The sequence below is a fragment of the Zonotrichia albicollis genome, chromosome Z (genome assembly GCF_047830755.1).
Source record: "Zonotrichia albicollis isolate bZonAlb1 chromosome Z, bZonAlb1.hap1, whole genome shotgun sequence".
In the NCBI taxonomy this organism is placed as follows: Eukaryota; Metazoa; Chordata; class Aves; order Passeriformes; family Passerellidae; genus Zonotrichia; species Zonotrichia albicollis.
Genome location: NC_133860.1, coordinates 65725552 through 65745093, shown reverse-complemented (window position 1 = coordinate 65745093; position 19542 = coordinate 65725552). Strand labels below are relative to the sequence as shown.

General features: G+C 50.4%; 2 protein-coding genes across 2 annotated transcripts; both read left to right on the top strand.

Annotated features, from left to right (window-relative positions):
• The first annotated feature begins 1807 nt into the window (after positions 1-1807).
• On the top strand, positions 1808-4166 carry SPINK4 (serine peptidase inhibitor Kazal type 4). The gene is made up of 4 exons (XM_026796804.2): positions 1808-1868; positions 2842-2876; positions 3184-3296; positions 4014-4166. Exons 1-4 carry the CDS (start codon positions 1808-1810, stop codon positions 4066-4068), a joined length of 264 nt encoding a protein of 87 aa, XP_026652605.1. The 3' UTR covers positions 4069-4166.
• A 6849-nt stretch (positions 4167-11015) lies between these two features.
• Positions 11016-16059, top strand: HEMGN (hemogen). Its single transcript, XM_005492698.4, has 4 exons — positions 11016-11192; positions 13528-13621; positions 14036-14322; positions 15450-16059. The coding sequence occupies exons 1-4, from the start codon at positions 11111-11113 to the stop codon at positions 15554-15556; spliced, it is 570 nt and encodes a 189-aa protein (XP_005492755.1). The 5' UTR covers positions 11016-11110; the 3' UTR covers positions 15557-16059.
• Positions 16060-19542: the final 3483 nt, after the last annotated feature.

Here is a 19542-nt window from a genome sequence, read left to right as displayed (position 1 = left end):
TCCTGCCCCCAGGGAGCAGAATTTTGTACCCTCCAGACCCTCTGCACCCCCAGCCTGTCCCGTCCCATCCCATCCCATCCCATCCCATCCCATCCCATCCCATCCCATCCCATCCCATCCCATCCCATCCCATCCCATCCCATCCCATCCCATCCCATCCCATCCCATCCCATCCCGCCCAATGACTGTGTGGGCTTGCTGCAGCACAGTGACAGGCCTCTTGTTGTGTTTGGGATCCTGACCAGTGCATCAGGCAGCTGAGTATCCACCTAGCTGGGTCTCATGGGACAATGCCACAGTGCCACCACTCTAATCAGCCGGAATTTCCTGGCTTTTCTATGTCTAGTCTCACAACTCAAGTGCAGATACCTGTCACATACGAAGAACAGCAGCTGCAAGGGTGAAAGGATGCTTTAGATGAGGTGCAATCAGAAGTAGCTGGCTGGAATAAGCAGAGCAGAGCAGCATTGCCCAACCCTGATGTGTTGGTTTTGCACGGCCTGGTTTTTGATAGTGGGGGACCACAGAGGTGGCTTCTGTGAGAAGGGGCTGGAAACTTCCATCATGTCCAGCAAAGCCAATCCCTGATGGCTCTGAGGATGGACATGCCACTGGACATTGGCCAAGGCTGGGCCAGCTAGAGAGGTTGGTAATGCCTCTGTGATTACAGATTTAATAAGAAAATCAAAACCAAGTGCGGCATGCAGTGTTAATTCCAGCCAGAGAAGAAGGGGAGGTGAGAACCGTGAGGGAAGCAACATGCAGACACCAGGGTCAGTGGAGAAGGAGGGGCAGGAGCTGCTCCAGGCTCTGGAGCTGAGATTCCCCTGCAGGCCGTGGTGCAGGCCGTGGTGAAGCAGCTGTGCCCCTGCAGCCCATGGGGATCCACGGGGATTGCAGAGATCCACCCACAGCCCATGGAGGTGCCCATGCTGGAGCAGGTGGATGCCTGGAGGGGGCTGTGATCCTGTGGGAGACCTGTGGAGAGAGGGGCCCTGGTCCCAGGCTGGAGCAGCCTGTCCTTGGAGGGCTGCACCCAGTGGAAGAGTGACCAACGTTGCAGTAGTTTTGGGAACACTGTTTGTCTGTGGGAGGGACTCACATTGCAGCAGTTTTGGGGGGACTACTGCTTGTGAGATTGGAGCCATGCTGGAGAAGTTCATAGAGAGCTATCTTCCATGGGAAGGGACCCCACAGTCTCACAGGGGATGGGCTCCTCTCCCTGTGCAGCAGAGGACCTCAGGTGATGGACTGACCAAAACCCCTGTGCCCTGTCTCCCTCACTGTCGGTGGGAAGGAGGGAAGAGTTGTGGATAAAGAAAGGTTTTTTTAAGGGCTTATTTTACTTCTCTTTTCTTCCTGATTTTGTTAGTAATAAATTCACTTTGTACCTCTAAGGCAAGCCTCTTTTGCCCTTGGAGTGTTTTCTGCCATCCTTATTTCAACTCATGAAGCCTTCATGAAATTTTTCTCTCCTCTGGTTGCAGCAGGGAAGGGTGAGTGAGTGAATTCTGTGGCTGCCTGGCGTTGGGCCAGTGTCAAACCACAGCACCTGACTACAGTAAAAAGGGATTGTAAAGCAGCCTCCGATCCTGCCACCTGAAGCTGACAAGTAGAAAGCTTCAGGGGAAAGCTTATCTTATGTGCAAGAGTGCCTAAGTGATCCCTTAGGGTGTACAGTCCAGCTGCTCCCAGCAGGAACAAAACAGTGCTTTTCCCAGTGTTGCTGAGATAAGGCTGTGCCCTCCTCTATAAAGGCAGCCACAAGCAGAGTGAGGTGTGTGAGCAGGTCCTGCCCAAACTGACCATGTCTGGGAGAGAGCTGCTGCTGCTGGTGGCAGCAATGGCAACTCTGGTCGCTGTCGGAGGTAAATCTGCTCTGCTGCTGGAGGCTGGCTCATGGGCCGTGGGGTGGGAATGACAGATGGATAATGGGATGGAGGGGAATGCATGATAGGGCAGAAAGACCCAGAAATTCTGGTTTGGAGAGGAGGTGAGGTTAGGGCAAACAAACAGTGGCAGCATGGTGAGGAAGAGGGATTGGAGCAAATACGCCGTGCCTTCCTTTTTAGCAGTTTGTGTCAAGGGTTACAGGCTGGTTCATCAAATGTATTGCACTTGGGAGCGATATGGGAGAGTCCACAGCTGCTGCAGTTCCTGCCTCCATGCAAACTGGCAAGGCTCTGCAAGAACAGTATGTGCTCAGCATATTTACGAGGGAAGAACCTGTTTATAGGCACTGGGAAGCCATTGCTACCTACGTGCAGGTAGTGCTGGTGCTGGAGCTGCCTGTCTGTGAGCCTTCATGCTCCCAGGACACTTGTGCACTGCACAGGTGGGCTGTGAACTGTTGCTACTGCTCTGTTTGTCCACCAAAGAGGAACCCACCAAATGCTGCTCTCCCTAGAGGCGGCAGTTGTCCAGCTGCGCAATATCACCAAGCCTCATCCCTCTGAGGATACCCCATGCCACATGCTGCATTGCATGCTTTCCCATTTCCTGAGCTGTCTTGGATGCTCCTTGGAGCTTCTGACCCAGAAACTGGGAGAGAGGGCTGTTGGGAGAGGGTTTAGGGGGTGGGAACAGCCATTCACAGCTTTGTCCCAGCCAGCTCAGCTGTGGATGGAGGCAGTGTACTGTGCTGCTGTCAGGGGGGGTGGGAGTGGCATGCAGCAGCAAAGTGATTCCCCCTCATGAAACCCACAGGGCTGATTCAGTCCTGAATGGGCTCTGCACAACACTACCTTCCCTTTGGTTGGGATGTGATCCTCTGTCAATCTCTAGTGCTTCTGCCATCAGGCATGGGTAATGCCACACTCATGGGTCTCTGCTCTCTTTCAGGGGCAGAGCTGAATGAAGGGGCTGGCCTGAGAAGGGTAAGAGGCTTCTGGTTTTCTTTGTTCATGGCTTGAGCTGGGCATGCTTGATGTGCCTGGGAGAAACACCGTTCCCAGAGATCATCCCCAGCTTCATGGCAGCTGGTGTTCCAGCACCAAACCCACACCAAAGCCCAGGCCACGAGTCCCACTGAGGGATTCAGCAGCTGCTGCTCCTCTGCGGGCATGCACTACTCTGACAGAGGGAACCAGTTTGCCAGTGGCACTTGGTCCTGCCTGAGTGCTCTGGGGGGAAGAAATGGGCGCTGCTGGCACTGAAATGTGTGCTGTGGTTTCTCCTTTCTAGCCAGTGTGTGAAGACCTGGGTCACTTGCAGGCCTGCCCCCTCCTGTACTTGCCCATCTGTGGGACCGATGGCAATACCTATGCCAATGAATGCCAGCTTTGCGTGGAAAAAATGTAAGCTCATGCCCTTGGCAGGGACCTCCTGGGTCTAATTTTGGCTGCCTGAAACTAGGTGCTTGTGAAGTACAGCCATTCAGGCTCCCCAGAGCCTGGGAAAAGCTATGGCAGGCTGCACTTGCATGGCGAATAACAAACCGTGTGCTGGGCTGCAGGAGGGGAGGGATGGCCAGCTCGTCAAGCGAAGCTGCAAGGAAGAGCAGAGGAGCTGTACCCAGCCAGGCGGAGGAAGGGGATGGCTGGGGGGATCCAGAAGCAGCCTACAGTCGCAGATGGGATGGAGCCTCAGTTGTCTTGGTGCAGGCAGTACAACAGGAGACAACAGCCGCAAACAGCAGCCCCAAGAGGGTGAAAATTTGACACAGGCACCAGGTCCAATTGGTGGTGCACTACAGGGGTGTGAGGGGGGGGGGTCTCCATTCTTGGGGATGGTGGTTGGTGCTCAGATAGAGCCACGGCCACCACAGCCTCGTGCTAGGGACAGTCCTGCTGTGAGCAGGTCAAGCTGCAGATGAAGCACCAGTACCACGGGCTCTGGGAGGGCACATCCATGAGCCAGGATGTTGCAGTCACCTCAGCTCTTTAGACAGGAAAATGAGTAGGTCAATTTTGTAATAGTCAGCTCCATTCCATTTGATGGAATGCAGCCAAAGTATGACTCATGGAATGGTGTTTTATTTTGATCTCTTACTCTTTTTTCCTATATTACTCTAGGAAAACCAGGCAAGACATCCAGATTTTGAAAGATGGGCAGTGTCAAGATGCCTGAGCTTTCTGATAACTTTTCTGAGCCTAAAAACAGGTGATTAATTGATCCTGTGGGCTCTGTGCGAATTGCACACTTAAGCTAGCTATGGCAAATAATAAAATGACATGCACAATCTTATTTCAACAGCACTTTTTTATGCATGGCTGGAGGAAAACAGCATAAGCCAGTTCCCACCAAGGGCTACCAAAAGTGCACAGTCAAAACAATAATTTCAAATCCACATAACAAACTGGGATGCTCTGCACAGAGTATTATCTCACCCACACTTCTGCAAGAAAGGCCATGGGGGAGTAGCAAGAAATGCACCTGTCCTGATGAAGAAGATGCTGAACAAGCACAGTGTTTTCTCTGTAGGAGTCAATTTAGTGAAGGGAAAATAAAGTTTCTCTGGCATGGGAGAAGATGACTCCATGGCTCCCTAGTAAAATGTTTCACTGGTTCCAGAGCTGATGTAAATTGAAAATAGTAACATCTGCACTTCTCATATTAGATGTTATTCTGCTTTTTATCTAAGGCCTTTCATAGAGCATTCTGCTCAGATAATCATGGGAGCATGGAAAGAGACTGAGCAGAGATGGTGAACACCAGGGATCCCAGATGTCTGCTCCAGCACTTGAGAGTGAAGAATTTTCAGTTGCAGGTGGCTCCTGGTGTCAGAGCTATCATCTTTGAGATTGTGGCAGGGCTCAGTCCCACCAAGGTAATAGTGTCAGTGTGAATCAGCAGGCCTTGGGGCCTCCTCTGCTCTTTCATCTCCCTCTTCTAGCACATGGGCATGCACAACACCTGCAACAAGGCCATACAACTTGGGCAGGCAAGGGCCCCCTTTGCTCACAGTGGCAGAGATCAGAGGGCTGATGCAGGGCTTGCCTCCTGAGGTCATTTCAGTCCCGCACAAGATGTTGTATTTGTACAGAATTACCAGCTGAGATTTTTGACCAGCTTTGAAGAGTGCTTCAGAGTGAGTTGAAACCTTCCAAGGACAGGTCAGCACTCACCCACAGGAGGTCTTGTTGCTCTGACTTGTTGCTATACTAGTATCCCATACAGTTCTCATTTGCAGGCATCTAATAGGAGTCTGAGGTCTACCCTGTGGTAAAGTGAGCTCCCCAAAGTCAGTGGCCATCCTCAGAGTCTGGGAGATGTGCCAGTGTCTACTATGACTATTGTGCTTGGTCAGCTGGAATTCACCCTCTCACCCAGTTCTGCACCTTGCTGGAGCCACCAGGTGGGACACCCAAAGCACCACAATGCACAACAAAGCCATTGCTGACAGATTTAATGCTGCAGCTGGAAATAGTATTGAGGAGCATAAACCAGCTATGCTCAGTCAGATGGATGGTATCCACTATTTTCTGTCCCAGAGGCAGCTGCTGTCATCAAAATCTTTATTCTCCTTAGAAAGTTCTCTCCCAGGCTAAAAAGTCCTAGCCTCACTAATTGTTCAGGGTTGTCCAGAGCTTTGATTTTCCCTGTTTTCCTTTCCTGAATCCTTTCTATTTCTGCAGAGGAGGGGATACCTGTCCATGGCTGCTGCTATTACCTGTTCATTTGTCCCAAGGCTCTGCAAGGCTGTTTGTCCCCTTCCAGTCCCCAAATAACATGGAAGAGGTGGTCTGGCTGTGTACTCCCCTCTGTGTTGCCAATTCTTCTCTGCAGATCTTGCTGTCTGTCCCCTCTGCACCCTAGGGAAAGGCTTTGGTATGGCCAAAACACATCCACAGTGAGCAGCACAAATCTATTGCTCACTTCTGTCCTGAGGTTTTCTGCTCCTGCTGCTGCCAACTCAGCCACAGGCAGGATTTATTTGGGCAGCTCTATGCCAGTTTTCTGCCAGGGCTGAGGGAAGGTTGTGCCCAGCTTAGCATAACTGGGGCTCATTCTCCCCTGGGGTGGGTAAGTGTTCACCAGGGTCTCAGCTCCGTGCCATGGCTTGAGCTGCACCCGCAGAGTGGCTGCGGCCCAAGAGTGTGTGTGCTGTGCATGCCCTGAGAGCCACGACTATTTATGTGCAGAGCCTAGGAAAAAACAACATAGACCATCCAGAAGCTCTTCTGAAGAGGGAAACCACATGCCTCCAGCACAAAGTGGAGTGTTTATTCAGAAATTGCAGAACTAAAGTACAGACTAATAGGCCAGACCTGCAAGGTCAGAACATGGGCAGCCACAGGATGGGGTCAGTGTTGACTCTACACACAGCAAGTTCAGAGGTACTTGTCCTCCCCAGGGGCTTGTGGATTTGGCTGTTTATTTCACATGGCTCAAAAGCAAGTGGCAGACCAAGGGAAAGGTGAAGGCAGTGATTGAACACTGCCACAGACCTCAGGGCCTGTGCAAAACCAGCCTGGTGCAGAGAGCCTGACTCTAAAGCCCAACAGATCTTTGCCTGCCAAGGTCAGGTGAGACTCAGGAGGCAGCTGGTGGGCAGCAAGATGCCAGCAACGCCCTGAGCTGTGCCAGAGAGTATGCAAATGAATTTGCACTTTTGTATATGCTTTTCCCATTCAATTTATCTGTCTGTTTCTCATCTTCTCATGTTTCAGTCAAGGCAGGGAAAGAAAGGGATTCTCTTCTTTCACAGATACCATAGTTTGTCACACAGAGCAATGAGTAGCACACAGTGCTCCCAGAGCTGTGTGTTGCAAACAGGCAAGTTTCCTCAAGTCAGGGAGTGAAGGACAAGCCTGCAAGTTGCTTCTCTGTCATTGTCCTGTGAGACAAAACTGGAAGAAGTGCCCTGACACCCTGTAAGAGTGGCAGCAGCACAGCTCCCCCAGCTGCCCATGTTGATCAGGGCTGCATCCGTGACTGCAGGGAGGGCTGTGTAGATCTCTGGACAGTCCTTTGCAGTAGCCTTGCCAGATAGGGGGAACAGATATCTTTGAGGCTCACAAAGACCTTTGACTTACACATAGATCCAAAGCCTGGTGTGTGTCTACAGTGAAAGCAGTCCAGCCAATGGCAGGTTCCAGCCCTAGGAGTCCCTTGGACAAAACTTTCCCAGGACATTTGTGTGCTGAAAGCTGTGTGGTGGCATGGTGAGATGTACCCAAGGTTGGTGATGTTCCCCTACTGAGCAGCTCCAATGGCATTTGAGGAGTCTGTGACACTGGAGATGCTCAGATTGCTGAACACTCAGCTGATGTCTTCCAGGGAGGGCCTCAGGAACTGAGGAGGCTGGACACATCAGTGAAAATGGCCCAGGGCTAGCTGAACTGAAATGTGGAGAGAAAGGGGAGGGAAGCAGCACTTGGCACACTGTGAAGTGTCTACTGCAGCAGTTCCTGTAGCCAAGACTGGCCATAAAATGCAACACACTTGCACAAATGTCTCTGCAGCAAAGGGAGTGCAGCTTTGGGCACATCTCAGCCCCTCTACTTCAGAGCACAAACAACTTGAAAGGAAGTGATGGAGCCTGTAATTTCCTCATTTCTAACCATTACCAAAGTTTTCTGTGAGATACGGAAATTGCTCTCTTGGCATTTAAAGTAATTTACACTCGAGGGACAAGTGTCTTCTAGAGATTTCCCTCCTGAGAGATGCAAGTGCCAGCTCTGTAATATTTTGAAGTCCATCTATTCCATTAAACACCTCTGAAGAACCTTGGGGCACAGTGACTCTTTCTTTCACAAATGCTCCCTTCAAAAAATGGAGAGACAAAATGGACGAACAGTCACAGGACTGGCTCTGCAGTGCCTTATGGCAAAGTTTTGCTGAGTCAAGAGCCACTTATCAGCCCTCACCAGGCTTTGGGGTGACCACGTAGATGGTTGGTGTGAGAAGCTGAGTTAGCCACAGCCTGAGCATGCGCCCAGCTCCTGTGGAGCACTGAAACACACAGGGATTTCCACCCTTCCTTCCATGCTTTACACCACCTGCAGGCAGCCCAGAATATAGAGTCATAGAATCATTCAAGACCGTGGAATTCGACCATTAACTGCCATGTCCTGCAGGAAACCATGTCCCTAAGCACCATACCTACACATCTTTCAAATACCTCCAGGAACAGTGACTCCACCACTGCCCTGGGCAGCCTGACATCCAACCTAAACCTACCCCAGAGCAATTTGAGGTACTTTCCTCTCATCCTATTGCTTGTTACGTGGGAGAAGAAATGGACTCCAACAATCTACAATCTCCTGTCAGGAAGCTGTAGAGAACAATAAAGTGTCCCCTCAGGTTCCTTTTCTTCAAGCTCAACACCCTCACTCCCTCAGTCACTCCTCAGAGGACTTGTTTTCTAGACTCTTTGCCAGCTTCTTTGCTCTTCTTTGAACATGCTCCAAGCACTTCAGTTTCTCCACCTGGGATGGGGCAGCCCTGGTGCGTATAGACTGGGGAATGAGAGGCTAGAGAGCATCTCTGCGAAAAAGGACCGGGTCAGTGGCAAGTTGAATGCAAATCAGCAGTGCCCTGGCAGGCAGAAGGGCCACCCGTGTGCTGGGTGCATCAGGCACAGCATCACAGCCAGGCAAGGGAGGGGATTGTCCTGCTCTGTTCTGCTCTGCTCTGCTCTGGGGCAGCCTCACCTCCAGTGCTGGGGGCTGTTCAGGGCACACTTTTGGGTATAAGAAAGACATTGAGCTCTTAGAAAGTTTCAAAGGAGGGCAACAAAGATGGTGAAAGGCCTTGAAGTGAAGCCATGTGATGAGTGGCTGAGGTCACTTGGTCCGTTCAGCCTGGAGGAGACTGAGGGGAGACCTCACTGCAGTTACACCTTCCGCGTGAGGGGAAGAGGAGCAGCAGGCACTGACCTCTTCACTCTTGTGGCCAGAATCTGATGGAATTGCCTGAAGCTGAGTCATGGAAGGTTTAGGCTGGATATCAGGAAAAGGTTCTTCACCCTGAGGGTGGGTGGGCACTGAAACGGGCTCCCCAAGGAAGTGGTCACAGCACCAAGTGTGTCAGAGTTCAAGAAGCATTTGGACAATGCTCTCAGGCACATGGTGTGATTTTGTGGTGTTCTGAGCAGGAACAAGAGTTGTACTCAATGATCCTGCTGTATCCTTTCCAGCTTAGCACATTGTGTGGTTCTGTAATAATGTCTTTTTTGTAATGAGGGACACAAAACAGAAACAGTGCTCAAGGCCTGATATGTTTGCCCCTCCAAAAGCCATGCCTTTGCACAGTGAAGTATCCTGCCAGGGTACAGTTCCCAGATGTCTGCATGACCGGGGTGTCTCTTGTGCTTTGCATCTTCAGGCAGTGCTGGAACATGGGACACCCTCACCAGCTTGGCACACCTTGTCTTCATTTGTGACTGAGCTACAAGAAACTACTCCGTGAATGACTTGGTAGCCTCACATCTCTTTATGCCATCCATGCTCCTGGCCCACCCTCCCATATCAGAGCCTTCCCATATCTCCTCTGCTGCCACCACCCTGTTGCTCCTTTTGGGGCTGTTAGACCTACCCCACCTCTCTGGAGGTACCGTGTAATCTGCAGTGGACACAGGGCACGAGCCCTAGAGTAAAGTGGTAACTCAGGGGATAAGAATGGCAGCAGAGATGGCCACGGACCTCCAAGGTTAGATCTTCAGAAATCTATATGCATGAAGTTTCAAGCTCTGGAGCTTCCAGGGACCTAGAGAGAGATCCTGCTGAGAGTACGGGATGTACACTAAAAATAAAAAAGGCTGGCAAAAATTGGAGGCAGCCAGATCTGCTCATCCCTGAGGAGCTGCTTTACTCAGGGCAAGTCCTCAGGCTGCTTGAGGAGGTAGGATCATCCCTGCCTTGAAAGGTAGCTGGGTTGCAGAGGACCTGGGGGTAAACAGGCTATCGAGTCCTTTACCAACCTTTGAACCACTTCTGAATTCATGGTGGGCAGGGAGGGAAGGCGTTAGGGGCACTAGCACCTAATCGGTGTGTAAGTGGTTGAATGTCTCATGGAAAAAAGTGCTGATAGCAGCTGAGTGCACTAGAAACTGGCTAAAGAGGTACCTCTGCTCCATCAGAGTTGTTACACACAATATAAGCTTGAGCTTTTCTGTGCTATTCTGGCATAAGAAACTATGAAGGCAGCTTTCAGGAGAGGCCAAGATAACCCCCTCATCTCACATGCACTGATCTAGGGGCCAGGCCATTCCCACAGAGCAACGAACAGGTTCTCAGCATTGAAGCCATTGTAGCAGGCAGCAGCCTCCCCTTTGCAGGGATGCTGGCCCTGCAGATGACCTTGCAGGAGCCTGCAGGCCAGGCAGGGCTGGGGCTGCAAGGGGCTACCAGCAGCTAGGAGCAGCCACGGAAGGAAATCATCCTGTTGGGGCAAGGGAACAGCTGGGTCTTCCCACTGGTTTTACTGGGACTGCCCATTGCCACTCTTGCTTCATCAGTGAAGTGCTTTGTTCATAGTCCTGATCCACCAGGATCTGGACCAAACAATCATTAGGAAGTCCTCAACATGCACAGCCAGGCTGGCATGGTTTTATTATTCTGTCTGGATCCCAGGAAGCTGGTGCTGCTCTTGGGCAGGTAACATGACTGTGACAGTCTCCATCCTTAGGGGTTTCCAAAGAATATGGCAACTCAGCCATCCTGTCCTTGTGAAGCTGCCAGTCCTGCTGTGAGGGGAGCTGGAGGATGTGCCTCCCTACCAGCACTGCAAGCATCCTATGCAAACACCTTCAGACAGCATGTATCCCATTTCTCAAGGGGTCCTTAAGGACTAACGACACATCCCTGCACCTCACTCAGGAAAGCAGCACTGAGGCAGTGCCACATCCTGCCCTTCCATGTCCACTACAAAGGAGAGCTTTTGAGTCACAGTTCAGCAGCAGCAAACTTCCTATCTGAAGTGGAACAATTTGCAGTATAAAAGCACTAACATATTTTGCAATCCACACAGTAGATCCTGGACAGAGGCTCACACACCTTTCCACTCTGATAAGGAGAATATTATTACCCTCCTAGTGGCCTGGCCAGATAAGAGGTTTGGGGCGGGCAGTCTGCATTTTTTTCAAGCTCTCATTATGCTGCACCAGTATCTCCAGATGCTGTTTCCAGGGAACTAAGCTGCTTTCTAATTAAAACTGCAAAGAGCAATGGAGAGTTTAGGCAAAGACCATGCTTCTTCGGACTCTTCCCTGCCACCCTCTGCAACCTGTGAGGAGTATGCTGTGCCAGGTAATGATGACAACATTCCTAACTTGAGTTTTTGGAGAGAGGAGAGCATGATTTTTGTTACCAAGTGTTTCTCAGAAAGGAACTAATAATTATTAGTCTATGCTTGGGGGTAGAGGATGCACATTTAACTGCAAATGCATGTCTTTTTACATGTTATGTTCCAGATCCCAAAGCACATATAAAGGCTTTTCAACTAAAGTGCTTCAGAGAGCATCAGTATATTGTCTCTTTGCAGACTGGCAGTACTGCCTCATTGTTTATATAGCTTGATTTTCTTTTCTCTTCTAATTTAATTTCTGTTTCTTTGTGCCCTCTAGTAAATATTTTTTCATCAGGATGCATATGTTTTACTGTGGTCTCCCCTGCTTAGTGCTGGCAGGTGACAGCTTTGGAGCTGTTGTGGGAGTGCTTTCTTGGACCAGTTAGAAGTGAATTAGGGATGTTTTCTTAGAATGGACTGCGAAGGAGACGGACTGCAAGCAGCTAAAATTGCTTTTACAGCTCACAAGACATTTTGAAAGGAAAATAAAATTACCGTGGCTGCAGATGGGATGTGCAAGGGATTATGTACTTCAGTAGCTGAACCAAGGCCCTGTGCAGATCTTGCTACTGCAACTTGTAACCTCATCTTCCCAGGGAGTTTACTGCCTTTTTCTAAGTGGATGGCAGAGTCATCTCCTGCTGGCTGAGCCCTACTGTCTCTGTTACTGCTTCGTATCAGGGAACAACCTCCCACTTGTCTTGGAGTTATTCTCAGCTTCCCTGGACAGTGTTCTGGGCAGTCAGATGTAATTTTAAAGCTGACTCTGCTTTGGTGAGGACATTGAAGCATAGACCAACATAAATACTCTCCAAGATAAATTTCTGTAAGATTATTATTAATTATCAGATGTGTCTTGTGTAAAAACCTACTTTGGGCAGAGACTGGCTCCTGCTGTCAGTTTTGCATTGTCCTGTCCTGGACTACAGGACAGGACAATGCAATGCCAGTTTTACTGGCATTTAATAAATACCTGGAATTTAATAAAAGACCTGTAATCCCAGCTCAGCCTCAGAAGTCTTTCTCTCCTTGACAATTTTACCATCTGATCAAGAGAATGACAAAATGACAATTTTTCACTGATTTCACTACTTTAGTGTGAGCCAAGGCTTTTTGTTAAAGGAGCTGGATCCGATTACATCTGGAAGGAGCAGGTCATAGTCTTGCTTTTCCACTTGTGTGGGTTTTGTTGAAACTATGATAATAATTTCTTTTGTGATCTCTTCAGTGTACCTTTGGGAAGAATTCCCTCTCCCTCAAGGCCTCAGGGCAGTACTGTTGCTCCCTGTGTCTCCTGGAATTGGGTAGCATGCTGCTTGATTGGAGACAAGTTTTTACTACCACAGCTTAGAGTCTACACTAGAAATCATCAGGGATTGCTGTCTTTTAGGACAAAAAGACATGGAGAAGTGAAGTTCAGACCATTTTTTAGGCTGGTCTTTGCCTCAGGAAGCCATTTGGAGCCCTGTGCAACCAGTGAAATGGACACTGCTTACCTTGGTCAAGGAAGGTGTGGTGATCTGGGATCTGGGGAGTGCTCCTCTTTGCTACTGGCTATATGCAACCTGCACATCCAGCCCAAATAATAAAGCCAGCATTGGAGCTTTCTCAAATCAGTTAGTCTTTCTTAGGCCCTGCCATGGTCTTCCTCACAGCTGCAGACCAGCTTGGGGCTGTTTGTGTGGTGTTTGGGACCAGTTTTCTCAACCCCAGCAGGGTGTACTAGCCCTGTCGGTCTCTGGTTGCATCACCATCTCCCCACGAGGTCTCAGCCCAATGCATGTGAGCATCCATGTGGGTAAGGCTGTGCCCTCTGGCTCATCCTTGCCCCCACAGAGCTGCTCCTGTTTTGAAGGATTGTCTGTTCTGTGGGTCAAGGCTTTCTTCTAGGTTCTTAGATAAACATCTTAATTTCTGTGGTGGCCAGTTCCAGCTGTCTGGGAAAAAGTGTAACAATGGAGAAAACATGAAGAATTATCTTGCAGTCTGTACTGATGCCTGATCAAAGGCACCACGCCCCAGGTCCGTTCAGTATGGGAATAGGTTGGACATGGGTCACCCCAAGGAATTGTACCTGGAAATCTACAGTAATTGTCAGGCTAGGAGCCTGGGAGTTATGGGTGTGGTGTCATCAAATCCTCCCCACTGAGGCTGTGCTGGAAGTACAGTGCTCAAGGAGTTTCATATTAAGATGCCTTTGGGACAAAAAAAAAGTCATGGCCTCTTGCATCAGTGCTCTAGTGCCAGGCAGGGAGGGATCAGAATGTCACGTTGGCACTCACTTTATCCTCGTAGACGTCATCATAACCCGTCGCTTGAGAGACCGGGAGTTGCTCAGGAAAAGAAAAGCAGAAGCCCTGGAGAAAGATTCAGCTCAGTGGGTTATGAGGTAAATCTTGCTTTTTTCTGTCATAGTGCTTTTGTGGTGCACTTAATCTGAGCCCAGACATGGCCCAGTCTCTGGATCTTCACCCAAGGACAGAGCCATCAGTCCTCAGTGAGGAAAGGTGACCTGCAGCCAGTAGCTGCTCAAGGTCTGCACAGGCACTGGGGGGAGAGATGGCTGAGGGGAAGCAAGCAAACCTCAATCATAATGTGAGGCTGAGGAAGAATTTGTTGCCCAAGCTTCTGCCCACTGATGCAGCTGCAGAAGGCTGCTGTGCAGGGCTTGGGAAGGGGGGCTGAAGAATTGCAGCTTCTGCAGGATGAGCTGGGTCACAATCACAACAGGGGACCCAGCAAACTGCCTTATGCAGAAGGGAAAGTCCTTTGTTCTATTCATCCCTGTGAAATCCCCTGGCAGAGACTATAAGAACGAACAGCAAAGGAGAGCCAGAAGAGCCAAAAGAGGACGGGGCCGTCAGACAGTGGTCAAGGCTGTCCTGGAGTCAGAGCCAGCAGGGGACCCCCAGCCCGACCCAGAGGAGAAGGCTGAGCCAGCGCCCTGGGAGCCAGAGCCCTCGGAGCCAGCGCTGCCTGAAGCAGGCTTTCAACAGCAGCCACCAATGCTGCCCATCCAGAACATGGTCGGTGGGCTGCCGGCGGGGGCAGTGGAAGGGGAGCTGGCAGACAGGAGCTTGGACCCTACTGGTGAGTTGCCGCAGAGCTGCTGGCCCCGTGCTGGCCTGGGGGCAGTGCAGCGCTGCCACCTGAGGACTGTCAGCCAAGGGTGCCTGCCTTATCAACAGCAACCGTGCCCCATTTCCAGGTCATGGGTCCTACCCCACAGAACTGGGGTAGCTGAGAATGGGTGGGGGGATGGTGGGACTGCGGGGACAGACAGCTCTCTTCCAGTCCAGGGGAGTGATAACAAGCTAGTCAGTCATTGGGATGGGGTTGTGCACCTGGTTCTTTCTAACTCCTTGTCCTAAGAACACTTCTGTGGCTCTGCCACAGCCGTATTAGCACAGAGGGATATATTTCTGTGAAGATCTCTTCTCTGTGGAGAGAAGATGAGGTTTTTTTGTGGTCAGAGCTGATTGGGGGAGCCAAAGTCAAGACATGCTCTGTCCACAGTCAGTCCAGTTTCAGGGATGACACTGGGATGGTGGGAGAGCAAAGTGGGCACTGGGACAAAGCGTGGGAGCCTGCAGGCAACTACACCTTTGAAAGCTGCCAGGACTGAGGCATGCAGTGCACTAAGCTGGTCAGAATGGCAGGCTGGTGTCTGGGCTCAGAAAAATCCAATTACAGCTACTGCAGCAGGATTTGCTCCCAGATCTGTCATGGGAAGAGTAGAGTACATTCTCTTTAGCAGTCATTGGGTCAAGCATGCAGGTTGCTTCAAAAGCAGGAAAACTAAGGTTCTGCTTCAGAGGAGGTGACAATCCTCTGACCCTCAACTATGGTATTTCCAGCAATGTCTCTGCAGGGGGGAAGAAAAGGCCTGTTGATGCAAGGCATGTGGTGCCATCACGCCATGGAAAACAGCTATTCTGCATCCTGGGCTCTGGGGTGGGTGTCCAGCCTCCAGCCCTGAGGTCTTGAAATGGGCAACCATCAGGGTTGTGGTTATTGCCTCTGGCTTTGAACTCATCAGTGCCTTACCTTCTCCAACTCCTCTCCACAACTGGGAGTGCCCTTGGAAAGCAGGCAATCCACCTAACACCTTCTCCGGGCAATTGCAGGAGACTGGCCAGGGAGGCTTTAACATGGGACAGGGGGGTAACAGGGGAGCCCCCCAGTACGAAATGATCTGTCTCTTACATGCCTTACAGGTGAAGAGGATATGCCGAAACCAGAAGAAGCAGATCTATTAAAAGAGTTCAATACTCTGGAAAATGACCACCAGGATAACGAATACATTCCGCATATTCTGTATTAACTTTCTGATTGTTTGGGGATATTTTTTATTTTTACTCTCACCTCACAAACTTGACAAGTATGGCACAGTGATTTTGAGCAGCTGCTTTCTTGGGAACCATAAAGCCCATACTCTCCTTGTCACTCTGCTTTCTATGCTTCTTCCAGGCTAGAGAGGCAGCCCCTAGGGAGTTGCCTGTGGCTTATGAGCCTCCTGCTCTCTCTGCAAACAGGCTGTTTTGCTTGGGCCCATGGAAGGACTCACAGTGCTCTGCCACACTACACTTCAGTCATACAGTCCAGCATCCACCTGTGTTTCTGACAGTAATTTCTTATTTGCATAAATGTGAGTGGCATTGCAAAGCTAACACTCACTGTGATTTTAGCTGGCTGGAGAAGCCCAGCTTGAGCTTTTTACTGCACCCCACAAACCCCACCACATTTTGTGCTATCATTATTAGTCTGAAAGTTTTTCTCATAGCCTGTTTTCATCTGCAATAAACATCTTGCTTTCCTACAGCTGGATATGTTTTTTGGTTTTAATTTCTGGGCAGCTTCACTCTGCCTTCTAAGACAAACAAAAGAGGTTGAAAACAGCTGAGTGCATTGGGCTGGAACTTGGCTGAATTATACACTTTTGTCAGGAAAATGCCATCTGGGACAAAGACAGGAGACACTCTGCACAGTCATTGTCTCCCTGTCTCCCCAGTTTCATGCAGGATTTCTCCTGAAGCCAGGGGTAATGGGGTGCCCTGTGTCTCTGCCCTTGTTTTGGGTCTTGCGATCCTTGTTCCTGTGCACAGCAAGGGAAGAGGCTCTCTTACATTCCTGTAATATCCTGACACAAGGGATCCTTCTCCTCTTGAGAAGGAGGGGAGGTCATATTGCCATTTTCTGACTTCCCAAGGGCCTGTCTCCCAGAGCACAAGGCTGGCCAGACCCTGCAGGCACCCTTGATTTGGGGCATTCTCTTATGGCTCTGGACACTTTGCTGTTGCTGTCCCAGAGCCTCGAGGCTCTGTGTCACAGCTTGTGTAAGGGTCTCCAGTGACACGATGAACACCCTTGACGTCTCATCCCTGCTTTGGTGCCAGGGACATCACATGAGGAGCAAGTGCTTGCCAGCTCCTCCACAGCCTCCCTGTGCTGAAGTTCTGACCCCCACAGTTACACTGCCAGAAGCTCTAAAACACCTGGTGGGTGTCAAAGCAGAAAGTATTCAGCAGCACCACACCAAAGCAAATCCAGCGCCTTTCCCCCCTCCAGGGCAGCTCCTGGAGGGATGGGTTTCCCTTGTCAGATATCCTGACACTGTTTTGTTCTCCATAGGCATATCCGCTAACTCAAGGTTTTGCTCTCCCCTTGAGCCACTGATACCAGTGGCAGCTGAACAATATCTCTCAGCTTCTGCCATGAACTACTCAAACCTCACCCACAACACCAAATATCTAAGGTACAACAAAAGGGCTTTGTGGAAGCCCTGCAGCATGGAAGGAACTTCTGTCTGTGAGGTTTGCTCTTAAACCAAGGCACTGGGGGAAGGCAGCTGAGGCTGCACTGGCCTGAAGTGGAGCCAGAGGCTGGAGGTCATGTTGTGGATGAGCAACATCCCAACACTTGTGCTGGGGCCCTCCTGCAAGTGTGGTGCCCACACCGTGCTGCAGAAAGGCTGGGCAGTGGCTGCTGCCAGGAGACCCTTCCAGCTGCTGGAGCCCCACACGTGCCATGGCAGAAACCCTGTGGCCCTCCCCTGCCCTCCAGTGCCCTTCCCTGCTCTCTAACCCTCTGCAGTGCTGACAGGGAGCAGGAGTCAGCCATGCTGCCCACTCCACATCTGCAGACATTTACATTTTCCTGGCTTCCGAAGCCCTTTAGATTTTGAGGAGAAGACACTTCTAGGGGGTTTTAGACTCATCTTACAGCTTACATCAATCAAGGAGGGCACAGCACAACCACATTCCACCTTCTCCATTGTGAAGTGGAGCTGTAGGAGGTGGTGAAGACCTGGCAGAGTGAGGTGTCCATGAACATGGGACAACATTCACTCTTGAAACACACGTGGGCAGCAGTTACCCTTGCACTGGGAGGGCTGGGAGAGCTCCCTGAGAGCAGAAATGCGCAGGAACCAGAGCAAGCACCTCTGTTCATCCCTGTGGAGATGCCTTTAGTGGCTAGGAAATCCTGGAGTCATCCCAGGTACTGCATACTCTCTCTTAGAGCTGCTCTTACTTTGTCTTCTTTGGCAGACAGTAAAAAAGGTGTGCCTATGCAAACAAGAAAAATCTTATCACAAACTGAACAAGAGAAAGATAAAGCCCTCCTAATCAACACTTTCACTGGCCATGCATTAGTTCTTTCTCTGTTGAGAGGACAGATAACAGAGCTCTTGCTTATACAGACGGGGTTCAGGCGTGAGGCTGGACTTGAGGTGGTCCATGTGTACCCCTGAGGTAGGCTCTGCTGCCTGAATGGAGCTGGGGACAGGCTGGCAAGGACAGCTGTATCTGGGACAGGGAGGCTGCTGTTTTGTAGGTGCAACAAGACACCTTCTCCCTCTCTTCCCTCCTTCCTGAGTCCAAGACAGATGTCTTTACCCAGGGCCTTGGCAGAGAGTCCACTAAAGTAAATTTTCATGCTCTGAGTGAAAACTGTATGACAGCTATGGTCTGGGTCTGACATGAAGGGGAAATCATGAAGGGAGGAGGGCAGAGACCTTTAACTGACTGCAGCCTCCTTACTAGCAAAGAGAATTATTATGGGTGCAGGGAAATAGCCTCTGAGCTATGGGGCCAGCACAGGGAGCCAGGTAAGTGCCTGACACAGTGATCCTTGCTGTGCTGTAAACTGGCAGGGCTGCCTGAGGCTCCTCCAGGATGCTCTGACCTGCTCCTTGTGGCACACAGATGAAGGTGTGTTGTGGTACACGGTGGACATGAGCATTGTAGCTGCTCCTCGCTAGTGAGATTCAGCAGGACATTGGTTAAAGTCAACTGGGCTGCACTGAACACACTCCTGTGAGCTTTTCTCAGGGCTGCAGGTCCTGACCCCCCTGCTGCAGAGCACGGGAGGCCATCCTGAGCTCTGAGAGCCATGACACAAGTGCTAAGGAGAGGAAACCTAACATCATATCCTGGAGAACCAGACTCTCCTCTGTACATGCTGATTACCTTTCAAGTATCCTTTCAGGAAATATGCTTCCAGCTTTGTGGGATAAGGGAAGTTTGGTTCGTGCATCCTGGCTTTCCACTGCTCAAATTACTCTTCATATATGGAGCCCCCCACATTTGCTGAAAGTCAGGGGTGATCTGTGGCAGGCTGTTGCTCATGAGTGATGTTTTGAACCAGAAAGATCTTCCTGTCCTTAGGAGAAGTGAAGTCGTAGCTAAGCCTCAGCAGAAAGAAGCTGGCAAGCAACTTAGACCCAGAAGCCACCACAAGTCAGTGAAAGCCATTCCACCCCATAAGTGCCTGGTCTTACATGATAAGAAAAATTTGCTAATTAATTCACTAATATTGACTTTAAGCAGTAAATCCTGGAGACAGCAAATACCCACTCCCTCTCTGGCCACCACTTCCTGCTCAGGGCTTGTTAGCTCTGCTCCTTCCCATCCTGTGTTCACTATTTAAATAAATACTTTTATAATGCTGCCAGGGCCGCCACAGACCGGAGCTGTGCGTCCAGCCAGGCTCATCAGTGCTCCATCACCTGGCCTGACTCTCCTGGTCTGCCAGGAAATCATGTCACTGTACAAAAAGCTAAGTGAGGAGAGACACCTGGAGATCCTGAATCCAGCCCCTACTCAGAGCATGGCTAAGTCTGACCAGACTGCTTTGGGCTTTCTCTAGTCAAGTGCTGACCTTCTCCAAGACATGAGATGATCCCCCTCTTGTCCTCATTCCAGGGCTGCCCCACTTTCAAGGAAAGAATGTTTTTCCTTTACGACCCACCAGGCTTTCTCTCAGCACAGCTTTAGCTCCGTGCCTCTTTCTCTGTCTTAGTACCCTTCA

Bases quoted from the DNA above. Each gene is read 5' to 3' on its own strand.
- SPINK4 (XM_026796804.2), top strand. From the start codon at position 1,808: ATGTCTGGGAGAGAGCTGCTGCTGCTGGTGGCAGCAATGGCAACTCTG. The intron at 1,869-2,841 runs GTAAATCTGCTC...GCTCTCTTTCAG, and splicing joins AACTCTGGTCGCTGTCGGAG to GGGCAGAGCTGAATGAAGGG. The intron at 3,297-4,013 runs GTAAGCTCATGC...ATATTACTCTAG, and splicing joins CAGCTTTGCGTGGAAAAAAT to GAAAACCAGGCAAGACATCC.
- HEMGN (XM_005492698.4), top strand. From the start codon at position 11,111: ATGGAGAGTTTAGGCAAAGACCATGCTTCTTCGGACTCTTCCCTGCCA. The intron at 11,193-13,527 runs GTAATGATGACA...TTATCCTCGTAG, and splicing joins TGAGGAGTATGCTGTGCCAG to ACGTCATCATAACCCGTCGC. The intron at 13,622-14,035 runs GTAAATCTTGCT...ATCCCCTGGCAG, and splicing joins TCAGCTCAGTGGGTTATGAG to AGACTATAAGAACGAACAGC.